This window comes from Andrena cerasifolii, chromosome 5 (genome assembly GCF_050908995.1).
Source record: "Andrena cerasifolii isolate SP2316 chromosome 5, iyAndCera1_principal, whole genome shotgun sequence".
NCBI classification, from domain to species: domain Eukaryota; kingdom Metazoa; phylum Arthropoda; class Insecta; order Hymenoptera; family Andrenidae; genus Andrena; species Andrena cerasifolii.
In genome coordinates this window covers 5,201,752-5,226,882 of record NC_135122.1, presented here as the reverse complement: position 1 = coordinate 5,226,882, position 25,131 = coordinate 5,201,752, and the positions used below count along the sequence as shown (strand labels likewise).

Below are 25,131 nucleotides of genomic sequence, written 5' to 3'. Positions count from 1 at the left end.
CACTTGTGTACAAACATAAATCGCGAAAGCGATGCGATTACCATGCTTGACGTGTAGATCTGAAAACGTCTAACCTGCAGGTTGCCTTTTCGATTTGTTGGAGGGATAAATTAGAATTTTAGAAAATTATTTTAATAAAATTCTTTACTGCATACCTGGAATGCATATTTCTGACGAAGCACACGTTTGTTTAAGCTTATGATGTTAATAAACATTGTGTCGAAGAGAATATCTCACCTTCAAGCTGCTTTTTTGTAATTAATCGACAAAGAAATGCTTCATTTTCGACAAAGAAGACTGCCTTGCACCCTTAAAGAACAATATTCACTGTACCCAGGATCTGGTTCGTCAAGATCAAAGGAACGCTAGCTGTCCGCCTTTTATTATTCTCTGGCTAATCCGTAGCTTGTTCCCCAACTGTAAGTGCATGGGTCAGGGTAACGACGTGTTGTCATTAAATAAAAATCAATCAGAAGGTCGTGAAGGAGGCTTAACGGATTTGCTTAGGCCGCCCATGGCTTAGTACTTCTACGGGGGAGATGGTCCCTCACGACCTGCATCCGTACAGATAGTTCTTTAATGCGCAACGTATTTTCCACCGGCTTCTAAATTGACTAATGCATCGAAAAGCAAACAGAGTTTAATTTTCGTTTGGTAAAAAGAATATTATGCTCTATAATAGCAGTTAGTTTAAACATATGAATATGTGCATGATGTAACTTTACATCCAAAATTGAATTTATTTTCACGTCGTCATTGCTGCATAATAATTAATTGCGAACAATATTATGTTCTGTTTTAGGCCATCATGTACGAGGGACAAGATAAGAATCCTGAAATGTGCAGAGTTCTTCTGACTCATGAGGTGATGTGCAGGTGAGTCTTTTTCCTGGCTTTTCTGTTAACATAGAGTAAACAACTGTGTCTTAGTAGTTATAACAGTTAATTGAACAGTAAAACATTTATTTAGTTAAGGGGGGATTCTCGTCTAACAGCTCCAAAAGTAACTGATATTTCAGATTTTTTTTGAAAAAACTGTTGGTCATATTGGATTAAACTCTTTTGGGATATAAGGAGGCATCTTTAAACTCGCAGAAACTATTTTTTTATTTCGATCCTTCCAGAGTTGGGCAAAATGTACTAATCTAATTACAAATTGCAAATTACGATTAAACTGTAATTGTGTAATTGATTATACATTATTTTCTGTAATCGTTCATTCAGATAGTTGACAAAACCAAATGGTCAACTACCTAAATTAAAAGTAACACTTAAAATTAAAATTTCTGTAACTCCAATACTTCTACCAACACGTCAATTATTTGATTTATAGCAACAAACATACCTTGAGATCGTACTAGTACTCTACGTAAATACATACGCATGTGGAGAAAAATATCTGCTCTCTATGCAAGCAACCACCCTTGTGGTGGCAAACTATACACGTAACGAAACACACGGGGGTGCAGTCATTCTCCGGGGGTGGCTGACTCATTGACCCATGGGACTTCGGCCTTACTATTCTCCACCCCCTAACTTGCGAAGTCTCAAGGGCTTCGGTAGTTTTTAGATGGTCTCGAACTTCTGACCCTTCTGGACCCACCGATCGAATTAAATCCAAGAATGAATACACCCTCCGCGAATGAGCTGTGTCGAAAATTATGGATACTGATTTCTGATCCGGCTGTCTTGCATTTTTATAGCCGGTGTTGCGATAAGAAGAGCTGCGGGAACAGAAACGAGACACCGAGCGACCCTGTGATCATCGACCGGTGAGTAACGTTCTGCAGATTTTTCAGAGAATGGTATCAATACTTGACGCCAGTGGAACCCGATTCTACTCGCCTCGGCTACCTTATTTCACAAATTAAGTATTGTTTGTGACAGTAGCTCCCATTTTTATACATTTCAGACCGTCTGTCTTACTTCTATCATTCCTAAATGATATCAGTATTCATCGATTGTATTTCGATATGTTCGATTGATTGGGAGTTGTATCGACACTGCCAACCAATGGCGCACCTAAAAGAAGGAGCTTTGCGAAAAGAAAAGAAACCTAGATTTCTCTTTAAATAAATTCTTATAATCACCTATTGAATTTTATTGAATTTGCTTTAAAAATATTTGTATCCGTTCAACTCGGCTCCCTCCAGGATTAAACCCTGAGTGCGCCACTGCTACCAACTATAGTTTCCCTACGTTTATTCATACATGGCACTTGGTTCCATTTTTCCCTGCCACATCTGTTACTTAAGAATCATAGGAGATCAGCTCTGAGACTACGCTTGATTATTTCCGTCTAAACACCTACGAGTGACAAGATACACCGCCTCCTTTCTTCAACATTAGCGAACAAACAGATGTGCGCTGCGCTTTCATAGAAACGTCAACGATTATGATATCAGTTTACCACCCTTACTATCATCCTTCGCAACGATCTGCGAAATAAGGGTCCAGATAACTCCTTCTTGAATGTACCCTGCCCGGAGATAGCGTCGCGTACCGTCGCGACTAGGAACGCAGGATATTTAGGCTTGCAAAATACGTTTCCTACGAGGTGTGGTGAAGCTACAAGGTAGAAGAGCACTCGAATACTCAGGCGTACTTATACCTCCTCCAGCTTCTGTATGATACTGCTTGTCCTTGAAAATACAGACACACACACACTTCCCCTATATTTCTCTCTCTCTCTCTCGCTCGCTCTTTTCCCTCTCCCATCTCTCTCCTCTGTTTCTCCCAGCCTCTCCCTCACAACCTGACTAACATGGGAGTAGTAGGGTGAGCCTGGTATCTGAATAGACTATAGAGTGTTCTGAGATAGGAACGGCAGGAAGGAAGAGGTTTCCCGCGGGACCCAGGACGAGATAGTCTTCAGGAGGACATCTTGTGCTCAGGGGTGCTCAACCCCCGATTTTCAATACAACGCTGTCTCAGAGCTTTCATCCTCATCCAGAGGATATGTGTTACACGTAGGTGACAGGCAAAGCCTACCAGGCTTGCACGTACCTATTTTCCTGGGCCCTGTAGCCATCTCGTATCCGCACCTCCGCGACACAAGTGCAATGTTCTGCCATAGGTGTTGTTTATAGTTTTCGAGAAAATGGACTCTTTGCTCGGGGACAGATTATCTTTGTGACCTGGGAAACTGGTATCAAGATCCTATTACTTGACACTGAAAAACCTCAGCTGTGATAGGGTGCAGCTGGGAAATTAAATAGCAATGAATGGAGTATGTTTTTACTTTTTGTGCACTCAAGAAAAGTTACAGTATGCCTTGTAATACATTGAAAGTGACGGTGATTTGATGTCTAAATGGAGTTAATGACAGTGGTTTTGAATTCTTTTGTTCAAAACGAAACGGAAAGGACCGAAGATTATCGCGTTTCTTTCATTTAAACCCGATAATTCGAGTGCTTTGTTCTTTCAACGATAGTTTCGCCAAGTTTTGATTTCAACTTAATTTAACCACGAATGGTTGTGTTACTATGTTACTCGTGGCATAATAAATTTACGTGAAAGCAAGACTTGTCCGACGGAGCATTAGAAAAATTAATCTCGAAAATGCTGGTTCGACACACGGCACGCACGCACCTAAGTTACATCGTAAAACCACGATATAATGTAAATGCAGCCACGCTGCGGTCGCGTGTCACATCGAGCGCCACCCTAGACTGCGTCTCTCAGCTTGGTTTGTGGTAGATCGTGCTGGACGTAGAGTAAATGAACGATCCCTAGGATTAGAAGATTAAGTTAGCATGTGCATCGTGTTTATCATGCACGTAGACAAATAATGATTACACGGCGGCTAGATGTGAAAGCAACGCTCAAGTGTGCCAGAATTTAGAAGAAAATATTTGTGTTACCATAAACTAGTAGTAGCAGCATCGGATGCGTTTGATTATTAGAAACTTCTACAGGATCCAACTAATGCCACAAATATTATTTTATTAATTATTGTCCCATAAGTATGATATTTATTATTTATACAATTAAATACGAATATACTGCTCGACACTACTTTTTGCTGAATTGTATACATTAATTGAAAAATAAATGCCCAAGAAAAGGCACATACAATCTTCTTAAAAATCGTGTGAGAAGTAAATAAGACAGAGAAAACAATTTGAAGACACGAAATTTACATAGAACTTTAGAAAACTTATGACGAGGGATAATTTATTACGACGCATTTTTCGAATAGTCACTTGTTTACTAATTTTTAAATTTGAAACAGTATACCATTTTCTTCTAACTAATAATTGATAATTTAAAACAATGTCGTCTATATATCAGATGATACACTATTTACTTTAGATAAATCTCGTTTCTCTTTTAGCATGACCGATCGGTAAAAAATAGTGTCTAGCCACTTCTAATGTGTCCAAAAGCGCGCACCTCTATCAGACTTAATTAAACAGTGAAAGTTTTTACATTCATAGTTTCGCCCTAAAGAAATTGGGAAATGAACATCAATGAAGCTGTTTTGCAGTAGGTATTATGTGCTAAAAAGTTTAGGAAGGCAATATCATAATCAACACTGTTTAAAAACTGTTTTACTTGTTGACATAGTAAATATCTGTCATTTGAAAGAAACACTAAAAGAAATTGAATTCTACCATCAACAATTGGCGTTGACATTTAATAATAAATTTTTTAATTGGAAGCTTCCAAATATTCCACTTCGTTTTCAATTAATTCTACCTACCAATGAAGACCGAGTTACGAAGTTATTAATTCAGTATCCCATATGAAAACTTTGTTATGCCTAATTTGTGATATGTAAAGCAAAACTCACATTAAAAAGAATCTGAATTATCTAGGTTGAATAAATGAGACCGAAGTTGTAAAACGTGAATCCGCAATATATTATCTTAATGTGAGAACACATTGCGGGCAGTTTGCAGAAATATTTATAATGTTGAGGTGCATTATTTCGCACGAAACTGGTCATCTGGGACAGGAAGTTTAGCATTGGCTTTTTGTTTTTTTAGCCATTAAAATTAGCCTTCGTCCCATATAGAGGGTGATATGCGCGTGTTTGCTCGTGGACTGTACGTGCATATACATCGGTAGGCTAATAGATTTTCGGTCTCGAACAAAACCGCAATGGAGAGCGCGAGGGCCTGATCGAGAGAATGAGCGAAGGGTATCAATGCCACTTTGATTGAGGCTGCCCTGGTCGATTGTGACATGCTCGCTCAACTGTGCAGAAAGTACAACGCAGTCCCCATCAATCGTGTATATCTGACTGAAAAAAAAACAAATAAAAAACAAAAGCGGATTCTATACCTAAGCGTGGCCATTTTTTCACCCTATCACTTTCCCTTGCCGAACGTTGAAGGGAACAATCCGACAGAGGCAAAACAAAACAGAATTGTAATAAAAATCTTTACTTAGACTACTGAAGTAGCCAAGTCCTTCGTGCGAAATGACTTCCTTAATGACTTCATATAGAAAGAAAAATTGTTTTACGTTTCCATCGCGCTGTTTAGCTGCTTTGCCTGATTTTCGAATGGAAACATCTCACAACCCCAAGCAGTCATTCACATCACTAAATTTGCGACGGTCGCTAAGAGTATGAAGCCTCGTTTTTAGTAAGGCTGGGCCGTAGTCGTGGTCACTAAACCACATAGGGTGACCTGATGCCCTCATGGCTAGCCTCGGGAACTTATGCTAAACCCTTTCAATTAAGTTGGAATAGTGCTTGTATCTAGGGCTCCAAATCGCCGACGCGTATTCAATCTGCGGGCTCGCAAGTGCAACAAATAACAACTTTAATGTCCCAACATGTTTAAAGTGTTTACCAAAACGGGCGATAAAACCGAGGAAATTAGAACCTTCTCTCTACAGCTTATCAAATTCGTGATAATTTCCTATTACAATCTATAAAACTTGTAGTTACACTATAATGTTCCAAAACACGCGATTAGCCTTTGACTCATAACCGAAACTTGTAGATCGTCACGGTATCTGCACCTGGTCCTTCTTTCAATTTCCAATCGTTCCACGAGTGTCAGAAAGTTCGTCGAAGAAGTCTTACTCACCAATAAATCTACATCCGCCAGCTACCGACTCCCACGCGAATTCTTTCGCCAAATCGACCGCCACAATATCCACAAAACGCTCACCTAAAAACCCATACCGCACGAGGACCAAGTAGCTACCCACCGGGTTCCGCAAAGGAGTGAAGTGTCACGGTTACGGGGAGAACGTAGGTAGCCGTGCCTATCGAAGTAGTTCGGGCGATTGAGCGACATGTCGCATCGATCAGCAACGTGACGAGGAGAGGTACTGCGAGAATAGTCCTAGAGAAGCTGGTATTACGCCGGACTCGGAAACCAATTAACATGCATAATTAAAATGGCATTGTCGTGGCCGTACAGCGCCAGGGGCTCTTCCGTCGACTGACGAATCCCCCGGGACAAACGCCGTTCCATAATTACGAAAATCCTCTCCCTCCCCCTGGCCCCCCCTCGTCCCTCCCCCTACGTCGGTGACCGGTTCCTCGATTCACCGCGTCTCTCCTCTCTATATCACTCTTTCTCCAATTTTAATCGGCACGCCAGCAGCCATCCACCCCCCCTCTCGAAAACATAGAACCGCGGGGGAAAAAAATCGGCCATCGGGTCGTCGCGACGTAGACCAGAACTAGCAAAGCCAATAAAGGCCGAGCCAGTCATTCGTCGGCCCGATTGGTTAACTTTATTCTGCTCGGTGGGCAAGCCCTTAATTCCGGGACATCGATCATAGCCCTCGCATGCTCTCCGCTGCCGCAGCCCACCACCACCGCGCTCCTCCGCGCTCGTCCGAGCCGCGACCCTCGGCGGCGCGACGCGCCTGCACGCTGCGTACCCTCCGTCAATTTGACGGATTCCATTTCGGGTGGCGCGCGACGACGATCGTTTCGTTTTCGTGAACGTATGGCCTCCTCGAGGGGACGACGCGGGGGAATTTTTCACGGGGCAAAATGGCAGCCGGGGGCCGATTAATGCCACGACGGACGTTAGCCCGCTCGTGAAAGGGGGAGGGCGCGCGTGTATATTTTGGGATTGCTCGGGGGGGTCGATAGGTGGCGGGAAAATTTGTTGCTGCTAGCGCGGCGAAGGTAATGGATTAGTCTTGCAGAAATATTGGCTTGCCGCGGTTCGCTTCGGAGCTGCTGACACTTATATTGATACGACTCTCAACGTCTCGGGTTGTGCTAAATTGCGGCCACCAGGGTCGTCAGTGGCGGGTGCTCGAACTTGCAGTGCTTCTTTGAAACGGTTGTAGTAAATCAACCCTGACACTTGTCAATTTCCGAGCACTGTTACTGTTAATTGAAGTGATTTAGGGAATAAGTGCGTTATTGAACTTCGAAATATTCTTGTTTTTTTTTTGGTACACGTTTGAAGACCACGGGGGAGAAACGTGATAAGTTCAGTTTTGATGATTTTAATGTGACATAATTGAAAAAGAGTACAGCCTTTCGAGTCCAAGGATGAGAGTTTTTTAGAAATAGGTGTACAGGGAAATAACATGTTCGAGTGAATCAGGGGAATAAGTTGATAAGTCCACGGAAAACTTAATAATGTTTGGTTCATTTTGGTTGGTTACTGTTCTGATGTGTTAGAAGGGTTTGAGTCAATTTAAGAAGTTGAACGACAATGTAAGTTGAACCTAAGACGTGGTTATTTGAAAGAATAATTCTTAGCAGGGGAAAAAATCGACAAGTCCACGATGTTCTGTAAAAAACCAAGGGCATAATTGATCTTATGACAATCAATATGTTTTGTAATAAGAATCTGACAAGAACACATTTTTAATCCCAGAACCAAATAAAAACACAGCATTGATTGACCTATGAAAACGAAAAATGTGACTTATCATGTTTCACCCCTGTGGTCTTCATTTGGATAAATGCGATTCAAATGAAATATTTTGCACTGTATCCTAAAGTACACCGTTATTTTAACAATATTTTATTGTCGATGAATTTACTTTGTGTTCTTTACATTCGCCTGATTTAAACGACGAGAAAGTTACAAAATCTCGAATTCCCTATTTCTAATATTAAAGGACATGAAAGGTAGAGGACGACTAATTAATTATGCGAAAGACTTATAAGCAGAGCTCTGGTCGATGGCGATATTGTGGTTTTCAATGGCACGTCTATCATCCACATAAATACCGGCTCGCGATATTCCCTTCGTCGAGTCCAAACGCGTAACAATCAATCGTTACCTTAATTGATTGCGATTGGTGAAGGATGCTCGGGTGATTTGGCCGACGTCACAATGACACACGGATTGTCAATCAGTCGCGCTTGTGGCGTTAATGCATGCAAATTTGGCCGAATCGTGCCACGTTGTCTCGTACCCTTGCCGCGAATCTCCATCAGTATGGATTCGATATCAAGGGCGGTCAGAGTATTTCTGGTGCAGGCATTATTGCGGAACGCTGGAAATCCTTGTGACAGTCGAGGTGACGCGCGAATTTCGCGCGTAAACGTTTACATTCTAAAATTGTACAAATCTACACGAGTATTTGATAATTATTGTTTATTCTTCAAAAATAATGGGACGAACGCTTGCTTGTTGCAGCTGAATACTTCAGCATTCCCTCCTTTCTAAAATAAAACTACTGTTGTATTAGGTCTACGCTCAGTGCACAAATTAATTAGAAGTATATAATGAAACAAATACTTTTACTAGTCGCTGTCGATATTTTAAATATTTTATGTCCCTTTGTTCAAGACTAATAGAAAGTCAAATTAGTAAACACGTTTCCCTTTGTTTTCTAGATTTGTTTACATAGAAATATAGCGTAGCAGAAACAATGTAAATGGTTTTGGAGGAAAGAAATTGTAGAAGGGATTAGTATAAATTCATTGTATTAGGAATGAGGAACTGTACTCGAACATTTGACTACTCAATTTTTCAGATATTAATTCGAGTCCTCAAAAATCACAATATTATATTCAAATAATTGTGTATTTGCAAGAGAGTATCCTGAGAGAGAATCTTTTCCCCTTAAAGCCGGCACATACTTGTAGAATAGGTATTACAAAATATTCAAAACCACGCATTTCGTGCTTTTTAGTAATAAACGATTTAAGGGGGTGAAACACCCCTTCAAAGTTTGCCAGCCGATACAGCATTCCTCTGATCAATCGCAAACCATGCGTTGCGGTAAAAAATATTTCAGGTAGTGTTTGAACGAAGAAAGATGTTGGTTAAAGAAGAAGAATGTTAAATACCGACTCGTATCAGAAAAGAAAACTTTCAGCATTCGATTGCAGTTCTAACTCGAATGTAATATTCTTAACTGTCACAGACACAATGCAATTTTCGAGGAATATTCGTGACATTCGTGTACTTACTTATGGACTATTCGAATAGCCCCGACCCTAATTAAAAAGCATGGTTTTTATAAAGGGAATTTTTAACGTCCCGTTAAAAGCTAATCAGGTGAAAGCGCGTGCAATCGGTGGCACATGTCACAGCAGGTAGGTACTTACATACAGTGTATGCTGTGCACCGGTACTTTGGATGAAAATGATGAAAATTATCAACCCATATAGCGTACTATATGTATGTCTCGGCTGCCAGTGCCTAGATGACACACATCGATACCGGAAACTTATTAAAAGTGAACGACGTGCACGATGCATAGTGAAATGGGCTTGCCATTCATTGGTTGAATCAAACGATCCAGTGGGAAATCTCTCTCACACACTATCCTCAGCTATAGCAGCGTTCCTTGCCTTTTTTCCACTTCTACGTATTATGTCATCGGTTGCACTAATTAAAATGTAAACGCACGCTTCTATGTACATTCATTTGACGGGCCAGTTGATTACGCTGGATATGAGCAATGCTACGTGGTAATCATGAATTCATGATATGTACAAAGACTGTGCGTGCGTAGTGCTGATGATAGTAAGGAGAAATGTATTAATAATTATAAAGTAAAAGATCAACCATTTTCAAATTATAAATGAACAGTCTTTCATTCAGGACGTGGTGAATGACGGTATTTCTTTTGATTGAGACTTCTATGGACTAGAAAACGGTATGTTTTTCATTTATTGCTTGAGTACTTATTGCGATCGTCGGTTTTAATTGTTTGATATATTAAGTGGTGTTGATTATATTACACTTTTCAATTATTCCCAGGAATAATAATTCAAAGAGTTTAATTTTGAGGAAAGAGGAATTTATCTTTTGTTATTTAAACTTAAAGTATTTTATTATTGATGTTGAAAAGGATGCAGCACAAGATTCACTCACCCACATAAGTACCTTTTCATTGTAATTGGAAATTAAGTGTTACTGTCAATACATATATGTACTGCATATATTATGTTGTATATAAGTATTATTACTAGCACAGGATACATGACCAAAATGATTTACAACTTATAAACGTTTCGTTTCCCAATAAATATCTACAAACCATTTTTCGTCTATTTTGATATTATACACGTGCAAAGTTTGGGAATACTATTAGCCAATTTGTCACTTCTTCATGAAAAATGTTATCAAAATGAAATGGTAAAAATCTTTCGTTTTAAAAAATGGTATGCCCAGTATATATAAATATACTTAGTAGCTGGAAAGCCCCTTAATTAAATGAAACAAAATTAATGTCTTAAGAAAATATTATAAAAGCTAGTAGTCAAAAGATAATACTTTACCCTACTAAAATGCATTAGATCAATACGTACACCCGGCTCAATTTTGTTTGTATTAAATGTAACTGCGTCAGATACGATGCTCTCCATAAAACAGTTTTCAATTACAAAGAAATATCATTACATTTACAGGTCAGAATATTCCTGAGAAATATTCTGAACTTAATTTTGATTGCATTCAATAGAAATTTCTATTCTATTCAGAATATTTCTCAGAAACAATCTGAGCTGTTCGCCTCTACTCTGTACACATCGTACAGTCCTCGAGAGTTAAGCCAAGAAGTAGAGCACATTAGTCAGCATTTTTCAGCTTGGCTGCTTCTAGAAGTACTATTTCCTGACGCGACTATTAGGGAAATCAAAACACGCTGAGGGGTAGTGCGCGTTCCCGTACGCGAAACATATGGGACCCCATTGGTGGGGTATCACACCCTACATTCAGGATATGCCCCTAAAATAAATGGACGAGAGTACGCGTGCACGCTCCTGTACGGAAACAAGAACGGCCGATCGCTCGAGCGGGAAATCGCAGGATAAATAACGCTGTATTTGCGCGGTTAATTAGTTTTCGCTTTCGTTGATCAGAAGATGGGGGCCGACAAGTATGGGTGAACCTGTACACGGGGATCGAGAAGAGAAGTGAATCGATTACGATGTATTATACACTTACATCGAGAAGAATTTATTATCGCTGTATTATCAAATTCGGCTTGACTCGGCTCCGATTTGCAAGCGCAAAAAATGTTGGAAACGCGTAATTTATTAGAGTCGGTCTGAAGAAGCCCGCGGTGATCTGCCAGCGGACTGTTTTTCCTCGGCCGAGCTCGTCAAGGTAGAAATTAAGGATTTACGCGATTGGCTCCAAGTTCTGTCGATATTCAATGCATCGCCTTGTTCTTCGATGCGAAATTTAGAAATTCTGAGGACCTTGGTACGATCGTTAAGGGGCAAAAGGAATCGGAGATATTTCAGAGCCAAAAATGGCTTGGTTCCCTCGTAAATTCGCCCAATTAGCCGAATCACCAAAAAATTTACGGAATATGCTTCCTCGCCGTGGACAAATATGCGGGAATCCTTCTGGCGAATCCGTAGAGGAGGCAGGCGCCTAAAACACGGTCTTCACTCGCGAGATACGGCTGGAATCTATATTCGATATTATCGATATCTCGATCTATTCAGCCTGCTAATGGAAACCTTATGCTAAGGTAACCCCCGTTGATCCATTATGTATCAGCGGGATCGGTCCTGGAATTGCTTGGGCAAACCATTTGGTGCGTTTTTTGACGCGAATCGGACGGAAACAAACATTTGCACCCTACTCTCTCCAAGGGTGGCGATAACTTTCTTCGCCATTTACAATGGCACTGGTACGCTGACACTATTAATTATCAGATGAACATTGATATCGGATCATCAACGTCTGGTGAGCCTGGAAAATCCAGAATCCTCCGTACTCATTCGTACTCAAACATAAATCGTGTAACACGTAACAGAAAACTCTAAGACTAACGTAAACTGGGGCGACTTTGCCCGCGCCGGGGTGACATTGCCCACTTTTCGGAAAAACTTTATTTTATTTTATTGTGAAGTAATTAGAACATATTGTGCTTTGTAATCAATAGCAATAATTTCTCCAAGGTCAAACGAAAAAAAAACAATAGCGAATTCAATCATGCGGTAATTTTTCAGTCAGAATAAAAAGAGTGGGCAAAGTGACCTCAGTTTACGGTAAGTATTTAGTGGCCTTTATAAAAAGCTGTAGCTAAGCGACCTTCTGTTGTAATAAAATATGCAAATAATATTTTATCAGTATATGTGGTTTGTGAACAATATTACTTTATGCTTATTAACCCTTGCTGGTTATACTGGGTTCAATGGACCCGATTTTTAACTTTGCGAGCTTGATACCGGTAAGTTCCTGGCTTTGAAACGGCCTTCACTTGGCATTTTACGGAAATTTGAGGTTTCCTCTTCCGGTATAGATTGTCAGTTTTTGAATCAGAAACTTCGTTGGTGAGTGGCAGCCGTTACAAGAACGTCGGTTTTGAGCGTGGGTCCATAGCACCCATGTGTGACCAACGCGTAAATTTGATCGAAAAATGAAAAATTTGTATGCTACTCTAATTGGAGAAATTTACTTTAATAAAATGGAATGTGTATGGCTGTGACAATATATTTTCCCCCCAAGTTATATGTCTGTATAATGAGTACAATTATTTTCATTGTTAAATTACTTTCTTACAAATAAAAAAGAATAATAATCATTTAATAATAAAATGAATCATTATAATAATAATAAATAGTTATTTCTCTAAATTAAACGTGTTTTTTACTCCACAATTGACCGACCATCCCAGACCATCTTCAGATCTCAAAATAAATACCTTTTTTCAAACGCACAGTATGAAACTGTATATTTTCTAAAAGGAATATATCTTGTTAGTATCAGCCACAGTCTGTACGAAAATGAATTGAAAATTAAAAAAGGTATGACTGTTTTAGTAAAAAAGTTCATTTTTCAGGACTTTACACCTTTCGTTTTTTTTTTGTTACATGTTGTCATTTCATTTCTTACTAAAACGCGACTATTTCATATTCTACAATGTTCGAAGTGTGTATTATAATTTTTGGGACTCGACTGGACTGATACAGTTCGTACAGTAACTGTTTATAAACCGGCCGGGTCCATTGGACCCAGTGTGACCACCGCGTAACTTTACAGAACTGTGACCACGAAGGGTTAATAAGGAGCGAACAAACTAATTATCTGTAATGTCAGTAGTAGATATAAAAATAAGTTATAATTTAATACTTCTATAATAAACATTCCTTTACGAGTTCGTAAAGGAGTTCCTAGAAATCAAGAATATTTATATTCATCATAGTTTAATCATCGGAAATTCGTTTTATTCATCAAAACGGTGATAAGTTACCTTTATTACCACACATATACAAGTTTGCAGACCGTCTCTACGTGTAATATCGAGGCCAGCAGTATGCTTTGGATCGTTCGATCTCCTTTATCTGAACATTTCAAACAGATCTCAATAAAAATATAAGGAGAACGTGTAGAGACATCTGATACCGATACTCCCGCACACTTGTGCCGAGAATACCGCGTTGTTCCAGTACGAAAACTCACAACTTTCCAGAAGTCCTGACACGAGTGGACGCTGATTGGCCCCCCGCCGTCTGTGCGAAAAGTGGCGAGCAGGTCCTGGGCTATGACTGCGGAAGAGCCTAGGCAGATACCGAAACGCACCCAGGAGTGTCGTAGAGACGCAGAATCTTAGCAGTACTTGAGACTTCGGCTCGATCCCCTTACGGTTATTCTACCTGCCGAGAATTACCTTGATACGGTATCCTTATTTTCGAAGAATATCTTAACAGCTTCCCACACAGTGCTTGTTCCTTATTCCCTTCTTACATCGTCGCGGGCAAGGGGTAGAAAGAGAGGTCTCCGTCTTCCGCCACCGCCCCCTTTCCACGGTCGGTGTTCCTCTCCTCGTCCACGTTTTCGGTCTCTCTTGTTCTTGAGGAGAAGAAACCAATAGGGAGAACCGATCAGCTTAATGCATATTGATGCGCGCCGAGCTAAGTGAGTGAAAAATCGCCATCGATCTACCTTCCTCGAAGGTGGAGGTATATCCTTTTTTTCTTGCCGTTACTTGCCAGTTTCCTTCCTCCGTCGATGTCGAGGCCGAAGGCATCTCGTGATTTCCTCTCTGGTCCCTACCAAGCAAACGAAACTCTGGGTTTTCATCAATTTATCGTTGAATTGTTCCCGGAGTAGTCCTGCATTTTTTCTTCAATTCGTTTTATTGCGTCTTTCGACGTGCTCGTTGTAAATGGAAAGTCGTTTTGTAGTAAAAAATGATGGATTGGAAAGGTGATACACTAATATCTGTGTAAACACTTAAATTTGATGTAATTGAAGGAAGATATGACGAACTTGTTACGCGGTGGAATTAATTTTTTGATTTTTAGTTTGAGAAGTTGTTATTTATTAAAGTATAATGTTGGTAAAACTTTTTAATATCGCGGTTCGTTTTCGAGAAAATCACCATTTTATAAATATAAATATTAAATTTGGGTCATTATTCTCTCGTACAAAATTATTTCTATTATTTTCCTATATAAAAGTACCTGTATTAAAAATGAGTGTTGTAGCAATATACATGAACTCGTACAAGTCTGCCATTGTCCTTCTCCAGTAGTACCTACCTATATTCTGCTTAATTAGAGTCAATAAAGGCTCACGTGACAAATCACTTCTGAAACGGTTTGAGGGTCTGTACATCGTTGGCAGGTGAAATCATTCGGAAAAGCATCGAAGAGCGCACCGTTCGCGATATCGTTCGGCGTTCATGCGCATATAGACGTCGTGACGGGACCCTTGGCATTTTGTAGCGTTATATGCTGCCGTTGGCGTTGCTTCTGCCAACCTCGTTGGGGTCTCGGCCCGCAGAACAGATGCCAACCGTCACGGCTCGCCGATGGCTGGAAGGGTGCCTCTAGATCGAGACACGGTGGATGACTCTAAATGGCATTCGGTCCTCTACGCTGCCTCCCTTTCCTTCCTCTTCTCGCTCCACGAAATCGATCTCTTACACTGCTCTATCCTATCTTCTATTATTTCTACCAAGACTTCGCGACGCTACAATGCCTACTCGGAAATTGGGCAGAGCTTTTCTTCGACAAGCGCCCGGTACCGAGCGTCAGCCTTTCGTCTTGGACACGAATTCCTATTGACACGAATCGTGTGACTCGCGAGGAAACCCTCCCAACTCGAAAATTCCAGATTTCAATGGAACTTCGTGTGAATGAAGAGTATATTGGAGTATGCGTGGTGCAATATTTTTTCTGCGGATATTTACAAGGGGAGGACACCATGTGATAGACATCGATTTTGATGAACCTTCGCACGATGGATCTATGTCGCAAAAAAGTAAATAGGTGTCCGAGCGTTTTAGCCAATAGGCCTTAATAATAGAGATATTTATATTTAAATTATTACAAATTTCATAGTGGTGTTTTAGTCGGCAAAAATCCCACACTACTCTGGCGCCCCCGGGGGATTCCCCTCTAGAGGAGTCGGGATGCCTTTCGAAGATTTCCCCAAGTTAAAAAAAAAATATAAAAAAAATAATTTATAAAAAAAAAATTATAAATTTGTTTAACGTGAAGATATCTTCAAAAGGCACCCCGACGGTTCCAGAATTGAATCTCCCGCGGGCGCCAGGGAGTGTGGGATTTTTACCCACTAAAACCCCACGGCCACTATGAAATTTTTAATAATTTACATGTAAATATCTCTATTTGTAAGGCGTATTGGCTGAAACGCTCGGAAACCTATTTACTTTTTTGCGACATAGATTCATCGTGCGAAGGTTCATCAAAATCGATGTCTATCACATGGTGTCCCCCCATTGTTAGCTGATCCACCTAAATTATCTCGGAAATTGGAGTAAAAAGTTACCCTCCAAAACAGTATTTATTTAAATGATACTACCTCGGATGCAAGGATGAATCATGTGGTACCAAACTTAGGGGAGAGAACATTTCAAGGGAGCACGTTATACCTACCTAAAACTTTTAATTTCCAAATCAAAGAGGTGGAGTACCCCCAGTGCGCAAATAAAGAATCACTGCACGCGCATTAATAGGATACGATTTCGGAAGAAGGCGCGCACAAGCGCACTGAAGGACTCGATTTATCTCGATAAAGAAAACGAGCAAACAGATCACAAGGGAGCATCGGTACATACGGGGTAGTCGAATGACAACGACGACGTGTAAGGGAGTGGTGGTGCATTATTTTCGGGGGGGCTTCGAAAACGGTGGCGCTCGTCGTCCGTATGTCAAACCCTTCGCACAATGGGCAACATGAATTTCGAGTGGTTGAACGGCATGTGCGTGTGCGTGTGTGTATTTTTCTATTGCGTGTGCACAGAGAAGAGAGAACGAAAGGGAGAGAGAGAGACCGAGGGGGGAGAAGTGAGAGGCTAAAGAAAGAGAGTGGGTTCCGCTCAAAACAGGTGGTTACCAATGAGAAGAAGAGCCTGCAGGGAGCCCGCTGCGCCGCGTTGGTAGGGTGCCACTTCAAGAGTCGCGTGGCCAACTCAATTACTTTCTAGGGCCTCTAAACACCGGGCACGCACTGATGCCTCTAGTGCTTTGAACTCGTGCGTAACGCGATGAGACAACCGTGTCATCTTATTGTCCAAATCCGTTCTCGGCAATCAAGAATTTGACCGAAGTGTCCACAAGATTATTCAACGATAATCCTACGACTTAGTGTCACGCTGGCCATTATCCTCAGAGAAATGAACTATTGAATAGCAGTTTACTTAGGGTCAAGTTTCTATCGATGTGCTCTGATCAAACTATTCGGTTGAATTGCTTTCGAATAACACGTTATAGCTGAAATGATTTACGTAATTCTGCGGCTTTAAGTAAATCGCAAACCGTTTGACCTGTGATAAAGTGTTTTAAATAAAATCTTGGTGGTATGAAGGGAGACACGTGGAGTATGTTTTATCTTTTGCTCTTCAATATGAAGCTTACAATTGTTTGTTAAATAATGGCCAGAGTATTTATTTCTGAAATTTGAAGGCGTATCGGAGCGTGATTAAAAAAGGATTGAGGATTTTGCAATATGAGGGGTTCAGCTCTATCTTATAAAATTATTGCTTTGACTTATGGGGTTACATATGTTCTCGGCGCCTAATAATTGATAAACTTTGGGATTTTTTTCTCGAGAGGTGTGAAATAAATCGAAAATTTTATAATTGTATCTTGTTCTTGGGACCTTTATTCACATAAAAAAATTTATTTGACACACTTTTGTTATATTCACAATCTCGAAAGTGATGAATTATTAGGTCCCGAGAACGTATGTAACCCCTTAAGATTAGAAAGAGAAAACTAATTGAAAAATATATATTTTCATATAATAAGTAGTAGTTATTGAGTTGATAAGTTCTTATTTCTATTTTTGGCGAATTTTTCAAGTCTGGAACTGCCCAAAACAAAAATGTTGCACAAAACGGGCTCAAAATTTGCAATAAATCGCTCATTTGTTATCGGATTTGCATGAATCGTGCGTCAAACGATGCAGATTTTTTTTACGTATATTACGCGTCATAACTCAGAAACTGTCAAAAATGGAGTTTCACCCCTCTTGCTGCTAGGTCATCCATTATATTACACCGACTCAAAAGTTAGTATAAAAAAACTAATATCTTTCTAAAGTAATATCCAAAATGTGATTTTTACGTTATTTTGGTGTTGTGATAGTTTCCTCGAAAGAAAAAACCAAATTTGTTATCAATATTCCTAATAAATGCATCTGCTGAATTACCAGTGCCTTCCAATTACCTCGTTAAGAATTTTTTGGAAGGTATAGTACAATAAGCGTAATAACAATATTTATTGCCAATATATAAGAATAACTAAAGCTGCCAGGAAATCTCTGAAACGAATGATCTCACAAAATGTTTCATCTGCACTAGTGGGAGAGTAATTGACAACAGCAAGCTTAAATAAAATACATTACATACAGACTGTGGATTCAGTTTAAACTGAAAATCACTAAGTTTCCAAATCAATTGAACTGGAAGCACCATTCTAAATTAGAGCAGTCGGGTGGTTTACAGTAACCTCAGCATCGATCAGTACGTGACCTCCGCGTAGCCGCCGAAAGTGGTCAAGGGTGGACGATTACAAAGTACTTTGGTTTTGAGCACACGTTACGAACAACCACTTCCCAGCAACTACCATCCCAGACAGAACCAACATTCCCTTAATCCACTGAGTAGGTGTCAACTAATTCCTGCAAGGAGCCACTTTAGGGTCACGAGCCTCATTGATAGTTGTTCCTTCGAGGCGCTTGAGTGGGAACAATAGAAAAGCCCAGAACCACAACGGTGCAGCAACAGTTGATTGGCATCTCGGAATTTGTCGCAGTTTATTGACAGCACGCAGAGTTGACACGCACACGCGTGCCTACGGGCACGAACACAAGCTCGTTAAACCGTCGAGGAGACAGCATAAAGTAAGAGCCGAATAGCTCGCATAGCTTGGCGCCTCTTGCCTGTCCATCAGCTCCAGGGACCTCCTCAGGCACCCTCCTCTTTCTTTAGCACCCCATGGAACCCCCCTCTCCACGAAATCCTTCCCCTCCCCCGCCCCACCCCCTCCGTCCGTCCGTCTTTCATCATCGGGCGACGTATATCGTTCTTCGGCTCCGCAGAAGGGTTTCGCCGTACCGAGAACTAAAAGGCAGGTTTAGGAAAAACGGGAAGTCTTTGCGCGCCTGTCAATCAGCCGTCCACGGTTTTGCGGCCATCCGGTTAATGATGATCCACTGCTCTATCTCAACAGGATTGCGCGCCTGCCAGCTCTCCCCGTAGCCTGCTCGCCCCGAACACGTCACGATGAAAATAGTAAGCGCGCGCGATTGTCGCTCCGCTGCCCGTGGGTTCGTAGCTCTGGAATCTTCCGAGCGACCTCGAAAGCTCTTTTTTCGATCGGTATCGTTGCCCGTCGATCCGTCACGTACTAAAGCTTCGCTGGCTAACCGTCGTTTTATTCGGATCGGGATCTGTCGACAAATTTATCCCTTCAAATTCTTGGAACTTGCACGTGTCCCTGCTCCGGCGATGGCATCGACAAACGTCCGAGTTATGGGAAAGTGGAATGCGCAACTAGTCTGTCATTATTTCGCGTATGATATGGATCTTCATCGAGGCATGCGTAGAGACTATAGAGGTTGATCAAAATTCGAATTATACAGACAGAAGGAAGTTAAATTATTTCAAAAAGTTACACGTGCAAGTGTGCTTGAGGAATATCTAGCAAACGATCTTTATGTAAATAAATATATCATTAATAATTTTGTAACTGCCAATATTGTATTCTCGTTTAAAAACGTGGAAGACATATTAATGTTAAATTTCGCGGTAAATATTACGTACGTGTTTGATCTAATTAATTTGACTTGTTTAAAATATCAACATCACACCCATGTCAATATTTGCGAACTGCAATAAAAAATGCTCGGTTTTCACTCACCTCACAATTTCAATTAAAGCAACTTATATCGGTGTAAATCGAATCGAAATTGTCGCGCATACCTTGATTCAACGTAAAGTCGTGGAAACATGGTGTTTCGCTGGCGGTACCATCTTTCAGGAACATGGTAGCTGGGACAAATTTTTCGTAGGCGGCCACGTTACCGAAAGGAACGATCGATGCGTCAAGATTTATGCGATTGATTCGAACAGAGCAGAGTGACAGTACAAGGAAGCGCTCTTAGTCCTGGTGTCTTCGGTCCCTCGAGGATACACCTCCCTTCGAAGCGCCGGTGTCCGAAGGATCTCTATAAATTTGCATGTAGAATACTCGTGGAGGTTCTCACGACGCTACGTAGCTACCGAGGATGGTCTGTCGCATCTGTTGACGCACGTTTCAGCCACACGCCCGCTCCTCGAGACGTCTCTATTGCCTAATTTCGTTTTGACAATAACCAGAAGCCGGTTTTCTCGCACGAAATTGGAGACAGTCCTAACCCCGGCCTCGTTTCCTCCTTTCATCGGGGTCGCCCAGTTTCACATATCAATGCAGGAAACACCCGAAATAGTGGGACACTTTTCATTCGACAGGAAGCACTGAAAATTCATGACTTGATGGGAAAAATGGAGGATCTGCATCCTGGGATCATATCTGATTATAAACTCCAGAAATTAAATCCTGATATACCTAGATAAGTTCTGATATAATATCTACTTCAGGTTTTATGCCAACAAAGTAAAGTGTATTTCCCATAGACTGGAACCTGGGAACAGTTTGCGTCCTAAATTTATACCACTATCTTTTTACAAACCTTTAAAGTGTCTTTCATTCGTTAACAAGCAGGAACAAAACCTCAGGCAATAGTTCCCACTAAAAAAGTGGACAGTGGCAAGAAATTTATATTAGCAGTGTAACGATAGTTGAAGAAAAGCGGTGGAGAGAAAGAAGAGAGGAAAGATTCTCCGAAGGTATGAGGGCCGGAAGAGCTACGCGAAGAGTTTCGTAAACAACGGTTCATGAATACATTTGCTTCTATTCGATTTCGTTCGATCGAATAGGCTGCGCAGGCAGAACTGAACGATGAAACGCGGCGAGATCAGAATATATCTATGTATATATGTATACATTTTCATTCATCCAATTGTTACCACAAACACAAAGATTCTTGGCAAGGAAAGTACTAGCGAGATTTGCTGTCCACCCTTCGCGGAACGCGGGCTCCCTCGAACCACCGGCCATCAGCACTGCACCCCCGGGTCCATTCGTCCATTCGTTGGGCTTTCGAGACTTTGGGCGTCGGGGGTGGACAAGCCAGGCTGACCGGTTGCCATGGCGACCATATGGATTGATCCGAGCAAATATCATCTCCGAAGACGCCTGAAAGAATCGCCGGATTTCAGACTACAGCTCGTTGGATTTCTCCTCCTTCCTCGTCCCTGCTTACTTGCTCCGTTCCTTCCCAACCACCGTTCCACCGCTCCGTCATACTTCCATAGACAAAGCTGGAAGGAGACGAGGGACTCGGTTCCTAATGACCAGTAGCCATTAACTACATCTACCCTGGCGACGAATAATACTCTCAGGCAAATAGAAACTACCCGTCGATCACGGAACACAGACGCCCGCAAAGAAACTCAAATCCCGGGGCTATTGTGGCAGGAAAGTGTCAAGAGTCGCGCCAGGAATTACGGGAATAAGGATAAGCATCGGGGTGGAGGATTTCCTCGTGGAATTAGAATGATGCCCGCTATTTGGCGCGTAAAAAACGTGACAGTAACGATTAACGATGCCGAGATTACGATCGTAAAAATCTGTTCGAATCAAACCGGACAAGGTGGATACGTCTGGCGGGATGTCCCGTGATAACTTTCCGCGGACAAGTAGCGGTGTAGTAAATAATGTAGCCTTGTAGAATGTTAGAAGGTACCAGTGCACGCGAGTTAATAGCTCGCCTCTGGTAGGAGCCCTCGGTTACGGCGAACGACGAACGACAGCACAGACGACAACTAAGCACGATGAGTGATTCAGTGCGCGTCATGGCTCGATCTCACTCTCCGCTGCCTTCTAGGTTAGCGATCGGTGGTTCTCAACGCGCCGATCGTCCCGATGAATCCGGGATGACGCCTGGTAAGTCGTCCTGCGGAGGACCACCCACGGGGACGACGCTCCATATAAAGGTCCCATGATCGTCGCACCGCATTGTCGAACAGTTTCCATCGGTGCAAGCGGCGGCGTCGGCATTCCTTCCGTTTCATCTTCTTTCCAGTGGCTTCTTCTTCTTAGGCGCACCATCCCCGTATCTCCCTCCTCTTCTTTCCCCCGTTCGGCGTATTCCTTTTTCTTGGCGACTCTGTTCCTCTGCCTCGCGCTTCTTTCGACCCTCTTCCCTCCGCGGTGTTTACTTCTTGCGATACGCCGGTCCAACTTTATCCGGGATCCTTCCTCTCGTCCTTTTTCCACCTCTTTCTCTTTCGCCCGGTTTTAGCCCCCCCCCCTCCCCCTCCCCCTCCCGGCTCGGTCCCTTTCGCCTTTCACCGGGTTTCTTCTTCTTGCGGCGAGAATTATAAATTAAGCTATTAAATGTGTGTTGGGCGTTTCTTGCCGGGCCCCCGTCGAGACTTCCTACGGTGACTTCGCGAACGGTCGCTGAATCCAGATAAGGGCCGCTTTAAGGTCGCTTCCCGGGGCCCCGATGGTCACGCCGGGCTGTCTCGTGGGTCAGAGCCGCTCCCCGACCGTCCTCCAGCGCGATTCGACACCTGGATTTCCATCCAAGCCGGCTTTTTGCTCACCGGCCGTCGAACGAAGCGCGGATCGGCGCGGTGCGCGGCCTCTTCGCGCCTCCCGACAGCCGCCTGCCAGATAGCAATGCCGAGATGAAGCTTTGATCGCCCTCGTCGTTGGTGGGCACTCGTCCGCTCGTTGTAAATTCAAGTGACGCTTTAATTAATTGCCGGCTGCCCGGCGACATGCATTTCTTACGCCTGCTGCCGCTGATCCGACTACCCTCCGATGGCGTAATTAATCAACGCACTGACATGCTTTTTCGCGCAATCGGCCAAATACGATTTTCGTCTCAGTGCCCCTCGCTGAATACAGCAGACGTCGCGGAGCCGGCTCGATGGCATCGGAACGCCGGATTCGGCACGGATGCTGATCCAAAGAAACGTTATTGAGGGATCATTGCTACCAAACCGAGAAGTTTATCCCGATGCGACGAACATTCGTCACTTTTACGAGAGTCCCATGGACGAAAGCTGTACGGCATCGGGCATTTAATTGCTTCTATGAAGTCGCGAGGCCGCATTCCTCCGCGCGTTATGTTTCATTCACCTTCATTATCCGAGCCCGACGCCATGCCGAATTTTCAATGCCATAAGAATTAACAGAAATCGGACACTTTTTACTGCCGCGTGCTCGCGCAAAGCTTTTTAACTCCCCAGCGTCCAGTGTCCAGTGTATTGTAAATTATTGTCCTCAATGAAATTAATAGTTTTCGCCGAAACGTTCGTGCAAGTTCCTCGGCGTTTCCTCGGCAACTCGTAATGCGCCGAGAGACTTAAACCTCTTGGTTCGACTTCGTTCGTACGGCGGTCGGTCGGAAGGCGGTAACTTCCGGTTAAGTCAAACACAGCGTAAAGTCGCGGGAACTTCGGACTTGGCAAGTCCCAATGAGGCGTGTAATGCCATTAAAGGGAATCTTATTACGCTACGGCACCCTAACACGCCTCGTACACTAGACGCCTCCGCTTTTGCTGCAACAAGTACCCGCCTAACCTGGTAATTAAGTCCCGATTAATTCTCCGCTTACTTTGCCTGCCAAATGGCGCGGGACCGGACGGATAAGAAGAAAATTCAGGCTCCAGGGCGGCAAGAATATCACCATCGACTCATCCGCGTAAACTGAGAACCCGTCAAGGCGTTAATCATATTCTAATGGAGCTGTCTCCGCTGCGCGATACGCGTAACCAATTCGCCGAGTCCCATTGACAGGCTCATTCCGCTACAAGGTTCTCGATTTAAGGCAAACGCCTTAATCGAATTGATATTGATTCGAGGCGATCTTAACCGCGTTACATCGTCGGATATCGGAAACAGATAAACCGTTATTACAGCATGAACTCTGGTAATGCCTTGACGATTGCTATATACCGCAGTTGAAAATTAGTTTCCCTTCGCTAATGAATAGCATTGTTAATTTTAGGAAATTGAATTGTCAAACTGTAGGCGCTACGGTGAACTTCGCGAGGCTGAAGTGCATTTAGAAAACTACATTTTTCGTATTTCCGAATGGCTAACTTGAAACTTATAGAGTTTGATTAGGTTATTCTCCGTAGCGTAATCTCCATTGCTTTACGAACTTGTGAGTCGAGAACAGGGTGTATTTCCGTGATTAATATTCCGAACAACGACGCAACAAACACACCATCTACATTGCGAAATATTTGCTCGACTTACATGTAAATTCTGTACGCTACTCCAATAAGTTTTCCATGATTATGCAGCTAACAGGGGAAGGTCCTGTGGTGGAGTTCTGACTTTTCAATGAGTTTTTGCACAGTGATAGGGCTCGGCATACTGAAATTACTGATATTTGGTTTTGGGGGCAGACGGTTAATACTTTATGAGACATTCAACGTTGAAGTTTTTCCCCGAGTGTATCTTCAAATCTGTAGCTGATAATTTCAATTGAGACCTATCACTGTGCAAAAGCTCATTGGAAAGCCTGCATTGCACCTCGACACCTTCCCTTATATAATGCGCGGCACTATTTTTTACCAGTGGGTCACGTGAAAAGTTAAAAGAAATTCATGTAAAGTGAATACTGTAGCATTTGATGCATTAATGGCATTGTTATAAATTATCAGTTATTAATTAGAAGAAGATGGTGTATTGTTTCAAATTTAAGAACAAGTAAACCAGTGACTATTCAAAGCGACCAACTTTATCATCAAAAAAATGTGTCGTAATAAATTTGCCCTCGATTATAAGTTTTTCTAAAGTTGTACTCAAATTGTTTACTCTGTCTTATTTATTTCTCAGTGATTTTTAAGAAGATTGTACGTGTCTTCTCTTGTGCATTTGGTCTTCAATTATTCTATACACAATTTTATATTCGGCACAAAATAGCGTCGAGCAGTATAAGTGTACGATATTAAAAAAATTTACAAACCTTCCAACAATCACGTATTAACAATATTACTTAAAAGAAGGTGTACCATTTGAACAAGTTACAATTTGTTGCAAACACGTCTCCGTCTTTCAATCCGAGTGCTAAGAACTATTCGATAAAATTTTTAGATAGTTAAAATTCATAGATACCTACATGAAAAAAAAATTTAAGAAGTATTACACGTTCCGCTGTCTGATATTTGGAGTTT

The 25,131-nt window shown here is 42.0% G+C and overlaps 1 protein-coding gene across 7 annotated transcripts in view; it reads left to right on the top strand.

The window, feature by feature from the left end:
• Kn (EBF transcription factor knot) overlaps positions 1–25,131 on the top strand; it is a 119,822-nt gene that overhangs the window by 35,704 nt on the left and 58,987 nt on the right. For all 7 annotated transcript variants that reach the window (XR_013085367.1, XR_013085366.1, XM_076813037.1 and 4 more), the window contains exons 5-6: positions 803–876; positions 1,704–1,772. Coding sequence is in view for 5 of the 7 variants with exons in the window: in XM_076813037.1 (XP_076669152.1) it covers positions 803–876; positions 1,704–1,772 (143 nt within the window). In the remaining 2 variants the exon portion in view is untranslated. The remainder of the gene's footprint in view (positions 1–802; positions 877–1,703; positions 1,773–25,131) is intronic.